General features: G+C 44.6%; 1 protein-coding gene across 1 annotated transcript in view; it reads left to right on the top strand.

Moving 5' to 3' along the window:
• LOC133957106 (ERC protein 2-like) overlaps positions 1-12,323 on the top strand; it is a 143,959-nt gene that overhangs the window by 99,418 nt on the left and 32,218 nt on the right. The window contains exons 15-17 of the mRNA XM_062392539.1: positions 812-959; positions 5,401-5,562; positions 9,233-9,298. Of these exons, the coding sequence (XP_062248523.1) occupies positions 812-959; positions 5,401-5,562; positions 9,233-9,259 (337 nt within the window). The 3' untranslated portion in view covers positions 9,260-9,298. The remainder of the gene's footprint in view (positions 1-811; positions 960-5,400; positions 5,563-9,232; positions 9,299-12,323) is intronic.

Below are 12,323 nucleotides of genomic sequence, written 5' to 3'. Positions count from 1 at the left end.
ACGTGCGTCCTTTTCCTTTATAATCATATTTTTACAGTGTGCTGGGGGCAATGGATCAGGCAGAGGTGTGTGTGTGTCTGTGGTTGTGTGTGTGTGTGCATGGGTGTGTGTGGGTTTGCCTGGCTACGTCTGAGAATATGTTTGTGCTTCTGTGTTTACAAGAGTGGGTGGAAAACATGCGTGTTTGTCGCTACGCTGGATTTACGACATCCTGTTTGATGACGAGGCTCATCATCACTAATCGGCCCCCAACAAGGGTTACGCAAGGCATTCTCTGAAGTCCTGTCGGAGAAAAATGTGTGCATCTGGTTGTGTGTATGAGGAAACTTGGGTGGTATGTTTCCTATGCACCTGTAGACAGTCATTTGTTGTCACCCTCCCCTCCCACAGACACACAGTCACAGACATACACTTATGCTGTGGTAAAAGACAAGAGATGTCATATCCTCCCCGGCCTACCCTATTAGGCTCCATTATTCTATTGCGTGCCCATGATTCACTCTGGTGTACCACTTTTGCAACATTTAGCCGACCACTTCAAAGATGTATGCTTGTTTTCTGTGGATCTCCGTCTGAGTCTTAAGGAGTTCTGTCTTTGCTCTGACATCAGCATACGTCAAAGGGCCCACAGCTGCAGATGTGGGTGCTGTGTGATTAACTATAAAATTAAATAAAACCACATTCCAACTTTTGATTTCCACTTCGCGCAATAAATAGGATTTGCTTTTGATCATTTGTTCCCTAATGCTGACATTCCTCCTCGCCCCCTCTGCACCCCTCTGTTCTACATTTCTTTCTGTCGTACCTTCAGGCAGCAGGCTTTGCTGGCAGCCATCAGTGAGAAGGATGCTAACATCGCCCTGCTGGAACTGTCCTCCTCCAAACGGAAGAAAGCCCAGGACGAGGTGATGGCTCTGAAGCGGGAGAAAGACAGGCTCATGCACCAGCTCAAGCAGCAGGTACACCCACCACATGCGACCACAAGCTATTTATTCATGCATATAAATGATGAATCAAATTTTACAACTCTCCCAGTCTAAAGGGTGGCCTGGCCTGCACATAAATCAAATGAAGCCAGGCTTTGCGGTCACCACGTACCAACAGACTCTTGCCCTGTGAACCCAAAGACCAAAGGGTTAAGAAATGCAAAACCTGAAAGAGAAGCCTTCCCCGCATTTAAACAGTTTCATTGGTGGATGTTTGAACTTTAAAACCAGGAAGTAGATAGTTAATGATTCCCGGTAGTTAACAGAATTCTCTTCCTTGCCACACATACTGCATTTACTCATCATAAGCTGACCACCAGTAAAGCAAAAGCAGTGATTCAAAATCCAGGAACATGAACACATTAAGGTTTAGCTAGCTTAACAGTCATGTTGCAATCAGAGCGATTTAGATGCACTCAGACTGTCCCAGACACGGCTGGTATCATAGGTGAGTCACCGGCGGACTTTTCTCTCTTCCGTCATCTGGTCAAAGAGACACAGTTCCCAGCAACCACACATACCTACACACACACACACACACACACACACACACACACACCTATTTCCCGTGATGCCCTGGCTCTCGATACGACCCACGACAGATGAAGGTATGTTGATCATTAAGGTCTGGTCAGACCACATCAGTGACTGAGCGAACTTGAACGCTAACGATAATGAGGCGACAGCAGGGAGTCGACATGTACGATATCCTGAGTCACAGGGGCTTCTGGGAAACGTGGTGCATTTAAAAGTCAACAGATGCAATGCGCTGGCTTTGCATTTAAGAGCGAACCCGTGTTTGCCTGTGTGTCTCGTAAACGGTAAACAGTTCCTAGGGGGTGCAATTCCACTCAAGGAATTTCAAGGAAAGCCTATTATCTGTTTATCGCCAATGGATGCGTCATGTTTTCCCCGTTGGGTAACAAGCCGTTACAGTCCACCTGATGATGTGATGAGCTCTAATTGCCACGATGTGCCCTCCGGACCTAGAGCGCAGAAGTGGAGGAAAGAGGGGAAAAAGAGGAGAAAGCAGGGAATGGGAGAGGAGGGCGTAGCACATGCATAAACTTTCTTTGTCTCCACTTTCTCATGCATGCAAACTTACTTAGAAAGAAAGTCTTTGGGTGCACATGCATATAATCTTAATCCATATAACTGTGCACCAGGCAGTGCTATGACCACATAGCACAAGGGCCCTAAAAGAGTGGTACTCTGTCATCTCTTCATGTTTGGAGGGTGTAAGGTAAGTAGTTCCTCTCTGCGCTACTTGGGTTCCTTATATCTAAAGAATGAGCTCTCTTGAGGTCATGTTGTTCAACATGACACACACCGCCTCTCTGTCTTCTGACACACTGACACACATATCAGAATAGACGGCCTTCCTTGGCTCCTCATCAGCCCTTTGGTGGAAGGAAACGGACCAGGAAATACCGAAGAATTATGGGACTCAGAGTCTCTAAGGAGAAAGCTGATCTATGGACAGCAGATAGATTTACAGATAGCAGTGCCCTATCTGACCTCCCCACATCCCTTCTTCAGACGTTTGTGTGTGTGTGTGTGTTTGTGTGTGTGTGCACAAAGCAGGCGGCCTAAGAACAACGTTCCTGTCTCAGACAGTTCACCCCCCTTTTGAGGTATAGGCCTTCTTCAGCAGAGTCAAACACACATATACAAAGACCCAGGCACACGCTCACACAAACACCCAGTTTACACTTCCAGTGGAGAGAGTCAGAACAAATGTGTCCCCATGTGGGAATTCTCTGAGTGGTTCTATCCTTATGATGGATGGCCAAAGTCAATGGGGCTTTGAAGCTGAGAAGAGATGAATTTGGTGTGCCATTTTCTGGGACTTTCTCTCTCTCCCTTTGCCGCATTGCTTCACTATTTATTTTGCCTTCACATTCATTTCATTTTCAGACAGACTGGAGCATCCAACTTTCTCTCTCTCTCTCTCTCTCTCTCTCTCTCTCTGAATAGATGGATTTTGTGTTCTCAGATGTGTCACAGAGAACAGATTATATATCTGGCCACATAAAGCTGGTACACCATGTCGGTCTGTTGTTACTGGGATAGAATGCTGCAATGCTGTACACACCGAGGCTCACACACACAAACACACACAGACCTGATTAAAGGAGAGTGGAGCTTTCTCCCAGATGTCTGTGTGTTTAAGTCCTCTCTTCCCTGACTCTAGTGTCCATATGTGTTAATAGAGGCCGGCTCTAATCAAGACAGGCTTGTGATTTATAGAGGGCTTGGACGGAGGTTTGGGATGCAGCTGTAAGCTCTGCAGCCAGGGTTTATCACCGCCATGTTTACGAAAGGGGCTGCGCTTTGGTACACAGGCACTGCGCAGACGTACAACACAGGCCAACTCTGTTATTGTTAGACAGGTCAAATGAAGAGCTCTCCTCATCTCCTCTCCTCCTCCTCTCCCTTCCTCTCCCTTCCTCTCCTCTCCTCCCATCTCCTCTCCCTTCCTCTCCTCTCCTCTCCCTTCCTCTCCTCTCCTTGCAGCCGTGCCACCTGTGTCTATTCCCGGCTGCCTGATCTACAAGCAGGCCCGGAGGCCATTCCTCAGCTGTTTACTCTGCAGAGTCACTAATTAACTCTAATTAAGACGCACATTCCAACCGCGCAGACTTTTTACATGTGCACACCTTCTTCACACATGCACACAGGAATATGTCTGTAAGAGGAGAATGTGCATGTTTTCGCGTGTGCATGTGTCTGTTTGAATAAACTGGATGTTCACATGTGGGCTGGCCTGACCACACAGTCTGTGTCCTCCTGCGGCAATTCATCACTTCATCCATTCCTGTTTGTGTCTCAGTTCATTAAATATTAAGGATGTGCGCACACACACGCTCACACACACAAACACACACAGACACACACGCACACATACACACACTCATATACAAACACACTGTAGGACGTTTGGCTTCTTATGCTACCAGATATGGTTGTAATTACAGGAACAAGTAGTATGGTTCTTATTAGATTAGCAGTGAGGACTAAACACACGTCAGCCGATTTAACCCTCAGCCACAAATTAGCTTTGAAAATATTTCTCTGCCAGAATTAAACAGCATTGTTAAGCGTTGAGGAAAGGTCTGTGTGGAGGCGGCTCCAGTATGCGCTGTGCAGCAGCAGCACAGTGGTTTCATCAGCTGCATGGTATATGATAGTTATTGTCCGAACCTCAATGACAGGTGTCCGCTCTGTAGCTGTTGCCTTGCCACACCTGCTGGAGTGTCGACACCTGAGGTCATGGAGGGCCGTACACCTCAACCTACCCTTTAACTGCTCTAACCACCGGTGTTGTGTCTGACTAAGCCCTGCCCCGCCCCTCACTCTTCATCTTTATCTCTGTCTCGCTCTGCCCTCAGACCACGGTGTCAATGTTCTCGCCGTTTCTAAGCCGCTCTTCTCCAGTTTAAGCTAATTGCTAACCTCTTTAAAACTAGCCACATCCTCTCCTGTGATCCCGACTGCCTCGTTTCCTCAGTCATTAGTCCTCAGCTCCTTATCTCAGCAGCAATGTCCTCGGGCCGATGGCTACTGTAACACCACGTCCCCTCCTGCTCTAGCAGCTGACTCAGGGTCTTTGTCTCGTCCTGCCACGGCTGTCTTTCATTCTCCTGCAAACATTTAGGATGATAGATGTGTCCATGTCTTTCGTTGGAATCATCTTCATCCCGTACACAATCCCAGCTCCCACTCTGCAGTCAGTTTGCCCTCAGGGGAGGTATCTGCAGTAAAGGGAACAAAGCGAAGCCTGTCAATACATCTGCACCCACTCTGTCTCTGTCTATCTCCCTGACAGCTGGCCTCACTGGAGTATAGGCCGATGTTAATGTTAGTCAGCCGAGGTTGTTATCTCTGTGCTAGGATATTGTCAGGATGACAGTCTCTCCAGCAGACACACTAATGCACACACACACTCAGAGGACACATAGTCCTACTTAGCCATTTACAGCCGAGGCAAAAGATGCATATTTGAGTGTAATTTTAATCAGTGGCATCTAAAATGAGGTTGCTTCACCCAGGCCAGAATGCCTGCAGCCTTAGGCTGCATGAGACTGTTCCTACTAGGATTCATCTAATCCAATTAAATGATAATCTGCTGTATGGGTGACGTTTGACAGACTTATGATATTTTTATCAGCCACTTTGACTCACTCATTTTATGACCTGTCAAGTGTTGTTAGTGGCTCTGTGTTTTATCATCTTTGATAGCTTTCAACATGCTTCCTCCCCCCCACATCCAAGAATCCCTCAGCCTAATCAGGCTAAGACCCGAGAGCATTTTCGACAAACAAAAAAAGTAGTGTTGGGGATAATAAAGGGCCCAGTGTGTCAGGATATAATTATACGTTGTAAATTTTCTTGTTTATCTCCTTTCCGGCAGACTCAGAGCAGAATGAAGCTGATAGCAGATAACTATGGGGAAGATCACGTCCACCAACAACACCATCCTCACCATGCTCACCACATGCATCCGGCAAACGTCCATCACAGGAGCCTGCCAAGAGGGCCCCCCCATGCCAACCACCGACCTCCTATGGACCAGGTAAATAGGAATGGGCCCACACACACACACACACACAGACACCAACCAGATTAAAGCTGGAGTTTGTTTACAAAATTTGACATGTTGTGGGCTGGCAACCTCATGCTTTTTAAGTTGATGTAATTTTATAGTAGTCATCTGCACCATCACTCAGTTGTGGTCAGACACATGCAGCACAAAATCCCCCCTCACTCTTCTCCTGTCTCTCCTCCTCTAAACCATATTACTTTCTGCCAATTCGGTTATTCGAGATAAGAGGCCTGAAGGGGACAAGCTTCCAAACTGTTGATTGTTTTTGATCGATGGGTTTTTGTGTATGAGTTTAGTTTGTGTGTATTTCATCTCTCGTAACAGCTCCTTTTCTCTGTCTGAGTTTCACAACCAGACTGCCCTGAGGACAAACCTAATGTCTCGGTTTGAAGACAGCTGAGGAACAAACTTTGGTTGTTATCAGTGCAGTGTTTTTGTGTTTGCGTGAGTTTGTGCGTGCCTGTGCATGTGCGTGTGTCGATGCAGATGGAGATGCACGCCTGAGTGTTGTTGATACTTTGTCCTCAGATTAAATCGCTAACGGGAGAACGCTTTCTTCAAAGTGATTCCACTATCTTTCCTTTAGCCATAAAAGTTTCACATTATTAAATGATCTGAATGCAATATAAATCCATCAGAGCTCGATTGTTGTCAAGAGACATTGATCGTGGGGGATTCCAAACTACTGTGAGGATGAAGAATAGGTGATTGTGTGCATGTGTGTATGTGTGTGTGTGTGTGTGTGTGTGAGAGAGAGAGTGTGTGTATGTGGAGGTTTAAGACGAATACCTGGGGATTTCCACCTGAGTCCAAATTCCCACATCTCTTCTATCTGATTTGCACTTTTACATAAACCTAGACATTAATAAATGTTTCTGAAACCACTGAATTGGTATCAAACATGCAATTTGGAAAACACACACACATGCATAGCATATAATCACATAGTCAAATCCATATATCAGCCTACAAAACACCCCTGTAATATGTAAGAAGAAAGGATCGCTGGTTTTAATTATATTTTATTTTTCTTGCCTTTTTACGCCTGTGGATGGTTATTGATTCCCGAAAGAATGTGAGGGTCTGGGGTTGATTGACATACATGTGCAGACCTTTCACGCAAGAATCTAAGGCACAGTTGAGTTATAGGTTACAGAAGTTTACATTTATGTGGACATTTGCATTCTCTTCAACTGCAGAAAGAATATACAGTTAATTTTACAGCACACTTTGGAACATGGAAGTTTAGAGCAAGGAAACTGACACGAAACACACAGAAGCCTAACCCTCAAACTCACCTTGCAATCCCACAAGGACCACTTTGAAATTCTTGCTGTGTAGTTATTAGGTCATGTTATATTGTGTTTTACATCTGAGTAGCTAAAACAATATTTTAAAGCTATAAAGTCTCTGTATTGTTCCGTTGAATTTCAGATTACTTGTAACCACAGTGTGCTTCACATTAGGCCGAGCTGCAGGGGCTCACATTTTAGTATCACACATTACTCCTCTGCACTTTGCATTTATAAATATCTTTCCCTCAATATGGCTACATAGCCCTGTTTTACTGCAGCAGTGTTTATAGTGTTTGACATGTGAAACAGTAGCTCTCTGCAAGTGATACTTCAACTTTTCAAGTTGGAATGAAAAAGCCAAAGAAATTATTATTAGCATAGCTGCCAAACCTTGTTAAGAATACGGGGAATAATAAAATAACACATAAATTCATGTCAATTGGTTGGATTACACTCTCTATTAAAGATGAAGTTTTATGTTTACACAAGGGAAACATGATGGTTCCCACTTTGCAGACAGTATCTGGGAAAAGATTAACGTTTATTAGGGAGTCACCAATAGAAATATATTAAATGTTAGTTAAAAGACAGAACCTACATATGTGTAAATTAACGTGATTATTTTAGTTCACTGAAACCCTGCATATGAAAACAAATCGAATCAACAGTGTATCAAGGTGTCATCACCCCCGTGATTAATTACTCCATTTGCTTTTCTTCAACACTTTGTTCTTCCTTCTATTCGTAGGTATATTACTGTGTCCCTTTCCCTACTGCACTTATTTTCTTTCCTACCCTTGATTTCATCATAAATTTAACATCACTTTTCTTCCTGGTGGGTTTTTTCCCCACCATTTCTCTCAGTCTCTTTCATTCTTTCCCTCAGTCCCCTTTCTCCCTCCATTTTTCTCATTTCAAATGTAATATCCAAGTGTGGCCAGGCCAGTGGTTCGGTGCATTGCCGGGTCCAGAAAATGCCACTCCACGGATGATTGATGACGATAATGATAATGATGATGAAGAGGGTCGCTACGCTCACCCTGGAGACCGCAATGGCTTTCCAAGATACAGCTGGTGCCATGAATAACAGAACTGTGACCACACACTACTTTTCTTTTTGCATTCGCCTTTGCATTTGCATGTGCTCAGACACATAAACACTGCATGTGCACCCAACGTAAGCTCTGGAATAGAGGACTCCTTCAGGGATCCAAACCACATGTCATTCAAAGCTCATGGGTAGAGGAAGTGCGTCCATCCCAATACTTTAACTGTGCTCCGTGTCCTTTTACCGGTGACATCTTATTCAGAGGACAGGTGAAATCTAACCAGAGGAGACAAGCACAGGAAGTGGATTTATCCTCTTGTGATGCAGTCCAGGTCTGAGCCTGGGTAAAAAGTGTGTGCAGTTCGACGGGCACATTGCACTCATGTTGTTCTCATTTAGCCGTGCCAGGACCACTGCCAGAGACTTGGCAGCAGCCTCGAAAGGAAATAGAAAACAGCCATAATATGTTTATCAGAGACAGAAATGTTCAACCTTTTCTTTTGGGTTGTTGTTATTTTTTTTTCAAAGCCCTAACATGCGGCCTGCTTCAGGTTTATGAGAAGTAGCACATGGTATTTGACCTGTTTGTGGGTATGCGTGTGTTTAACCTGGCAGAATGAGTGGTTGTAGGTCTGGCTTTGTTTACAGGGCCTGTCACAGCCATTCATTGCATGTTAGCATTTAGCAACTAGCATGTTCCACTGAAAGGCCATTATATCTATAGCTTAGCTGCTTAGGTGTAGTTTACCGAGCTTGTCACATCGAGTCAGTCCAACCAAAGCCACTGTGGACTGCAGCCAAGTCCCCTGTGTGTGTGTGTTTTAGTCTGGTATAGCATTAGCATAGACTCTGCTTTGCCGGAGCTTAGTTTAGTGTTATGTAGTCAAGGGCTTGGCTATAGTGAGCTGCCAGCTCATGCTAACCATCGTAATGTTAGTGTCTGAGTGAATTAGCCTTCCTGTTAGCAGGGCTCTTGTCTGCACAGTTTCAACATCAAGGAAACCCCCTGTGTGTTTCGTTATTGGTTCCTACAATCATACTGAGAAAAGCAATTCGTGATATCACACACAGAATGAAGAACATGACTAAATTGTTTTAAATTAAAATCCACAGGGGGTTTGGGAGGAAACAAGATTGGGGAATGACGTGTAGAGACATAACCACTGGGCCAGAGTTTTCGTAAATAAAGGGAGGCCATCGTTTGCCTCATGCTGAATGACTTTAGACATAAAGTACAACATGTAGCCTGGTGGTTAATTAATGGATGATGACATGTTTCCTCAATTTTTTCTCACAGGATGATGAAGAAGGAATATGGGCATGATTACCGCTTCCATGGGAACCCTGCATCCAAGTGTTAATAGTAAGTTTCTAGTATTGTTTCCTTTCATTACTAATTTAAGCGTTTAATACACTCCATGCAAGTGTGTAGTCCTGTGTATCTGCCCCAGATATTATAATGATCTTCTACACAATAAACCTTTTCAGTGGACTCAAGTAACCATTAGCTGGGAACGTTGATGGTACCACAATAACCACAGCATTACCCAACTCTGACAGAAGAGAGCGTAATAGAACCCGGCTCCTTTTTCCACGCTGCTTATGAATTTCAGTACACTAAAGACCCTCAGTTGATTCAGTGGTTTATGGCTGGTTTTCTGTGTAGTTCTCATATCCTGGTTGTGCCCTGGCTATATTGGCAACTGTGTGGTAGTAGACATATATGCACCCAGCAGCCTAAAGCAAGCAGGGCCCTGAGGTGATAAAAACGACATGGTGAGAAAAACCAGAGATGGACGAGTCTGTCTCTCCACGCCCTGCTTTTTCAGTTGTAGTAAAGTTTTACCGTGCTCCCCCTCCCCGTTGTGTGCCAGTGTGTGGGGTAGTTAATTACAATACAACGCAGAACAGTCATGAAGCCCTTTATTTTAAGGCTGCGAGCTGAAAAAGCATAAAATAAAGAATGCAGAGTCATAAAGGATAATTCCTGTTTTGGGGGTTTTATATCGAAGCCCCCCATAGACTCAGGATGCCTTTGAACGTAGATGTGCGGAAAGAGGTCTGGGCAGGGAGGGTATGCTAAACGGTTTCCTTGAAGCTAATGAAAGTGATTACAATTCAAAATAGGAGGAAGGGATAGAAATGCACATGTGATAAATGAGAGAGGAAGAGAAAGAGAGAAAGGGAAAGATAAGGACAGGGGACGGGTGCTTAAGTATTTATGTGGGAGTGAGACGGGAAACCAGGCAGTATGGTACACTCATAGTTTCCAGTGCATCTCATTCTTTTCCACCAGTGATCCACAGGTGGACCATCACGAGCAAAATCTGTTCTTACCTCAATGATTTAGTAGGAGTGCACTTTGCCCTAGCGCTGCTTTCGGGATTACGAGTCCTGTTAGCTTGTGTGTGAGTAAATGGTTTGTCTTCTTGCAGTGCAAAGCTTTAGTGTGTTTAGCCATGATGTTTGTGTGTGCACGTGCATGTAACTATGTGTGTGCAAGGGAGCATTGCTGAGCTATACAGTGCCGGAGCGGCCCACATAGCCTATAATCCAGTCCATGTGTGCTGAGAATGCAGTAGTGTCAGGATTCACCGTAATGAAACCGACCACACTGCTCTCTTTCTCCCTCTCTTTCCATCCCTCCATCTTTTTCCATAACTCCTGCTCTTTCCACCACTTTTCAGATATTTAGCTTGCTCTAACGTATATTCCTTCAAGGTAAAGCCTAGAGTTGGACCAGTGACTAACCTACTGCTTTGGTATCTCCAATCAGATATATCACGAATACGTTTGTGCACGCATGTGTGTGTACGTGCATGTGTGTATTAGAGCTTCTTATCCCAATCTAATAGAATAAGCCAGGCACATTAGCCTTTAGCGCAGAGTGGTGTTGTGGCTGGCCATATCAGTGCTGCTCATCTATCCACTGCTGTTATTCTGGCAGTGCACAGCGCGAGCGCAGCTAACGTGTATTAGCCATCCTCTATGGGGGAACAGATGGGAGCCATTTAGCGGTGTGTAGCTACAGCACAATAAGGCCAGATCTAATCCCCATATCCTGTCCCTGAGTGAGCCCTCCCTAATATGAGCAAACAGAGATGACAGCACCGATAGACAAATAGCCGGGGCTATGTGTGTCTGTGTCTTTGCAGGCATTCATGTTAGCTGTGACTGGTCTTTCTTATGGACGTCCTCGGCTCCATAGTGTTAGACTACATTTTGATTTCCACACGAACCTAAAAGTGCTGAGTTTGAGTTGGCGAGTTCGAGTCCCAAGCACCCAGGTGTGGATTTGTATTGGTTAGCCATGGTTATGTCTAAGAGGACACTGGGTTCTGATTGGCTCATTGTGGTTGTGTATGTCCTGCTGTTGATTACGGAGGTTTTGTTTACCCTCTTGGCCTCCAGGATACCCCCTCTAATGAAATGAGAAAGAGAAGGGGGTTGGAGGAAAAAGCGAAGGAGAACAGGGGGCCAATAGAGTGAAGCAGAGTGGGGGGAAGAGGTTTTTCTGGAAACATTATGCTTTTATCCCACCGTGAAGTTATTTGTAGTGAATGAAGCGAAAAGCAGCTAAGAGGCTTTCCAAGTGGGTACAGAAATATGTTTGTGAATGTGTGCGTGTGTGTTTGTGTGCATGCAGGAAGCGATGAGGCCTGGTTCAGGTTCAAACAAGTCAAGAAGATGACTCTCATTTGTGGATGCTTTGTTTGCACTAAATACGGTATTTGTTTGTCTGAATTGTGTTTGTCAGACAGTTTCCAGTTTGTGTAATTCACAGCATCAAAAGTCTAGAAAAGTGAGTCTAACTTCATTAAGACTCTTGACAGCCGATTCTCAATGCCACGCATTAGTGTAAAATATTATTTCATCAAAGTGCCAATTTCTTGAGCTTGACTCTTGTTGCCTGTCACTGTTTGCTTCTACCTTTGAGTTCAACGGCTCTCTCCCAAAATTGACACAGCAACGTATGAACTGTTACTCATGCACACAAACTACAGCAACAATGGAAGCCAAGCAAACAGGAAACTGTGAATTATTTTGACAAGTCGATGGATCCCCCCACCAGCAGCTGACTGTGGGACGCACCTGGCCGCTTCTCTACTCTCTGTCAAGAGTTGTGTGCGGAACTGGAAGACGGATAGCGATGCCTTCTTCAGATAAATCCTCTGTGAGGTGTTCATCCTGCTGAATTTACACAAAGCCTTCCACAAGGATTTATACTGCTAACCCAAACAGCATGATTCTCACAGCTGGCTTTGAAATTAAATATGAGAAAGAAAACTTAACATAAGTACTACTTTTTTTTTCTAGGTAGGGCGGAGCAATTAACTGAAAATTTAACAAAGCTGACATTTATAACCTTCTAACTGAATAAATCTTGC

The sequence above is a fragment of the Platichthys flesus genome, chromosome 7 (assembly GCF_949316205.1).
Source record: "Platichthys flesus chromosome 7, fPlaFle2.1, whole genome shotgun sequence".
NCBI classification, from domain to species: Eukaryota; Metazoa; Chordata; class Actinopteri; order Pleuronectiformes; family Pleuronectidae; genus Platichthys; species Platichthys flesus.
Note: the sequence above shows the minus strand (reverse complement) of the source record. Positions and strands in the feature narration are given on the sequence as shown.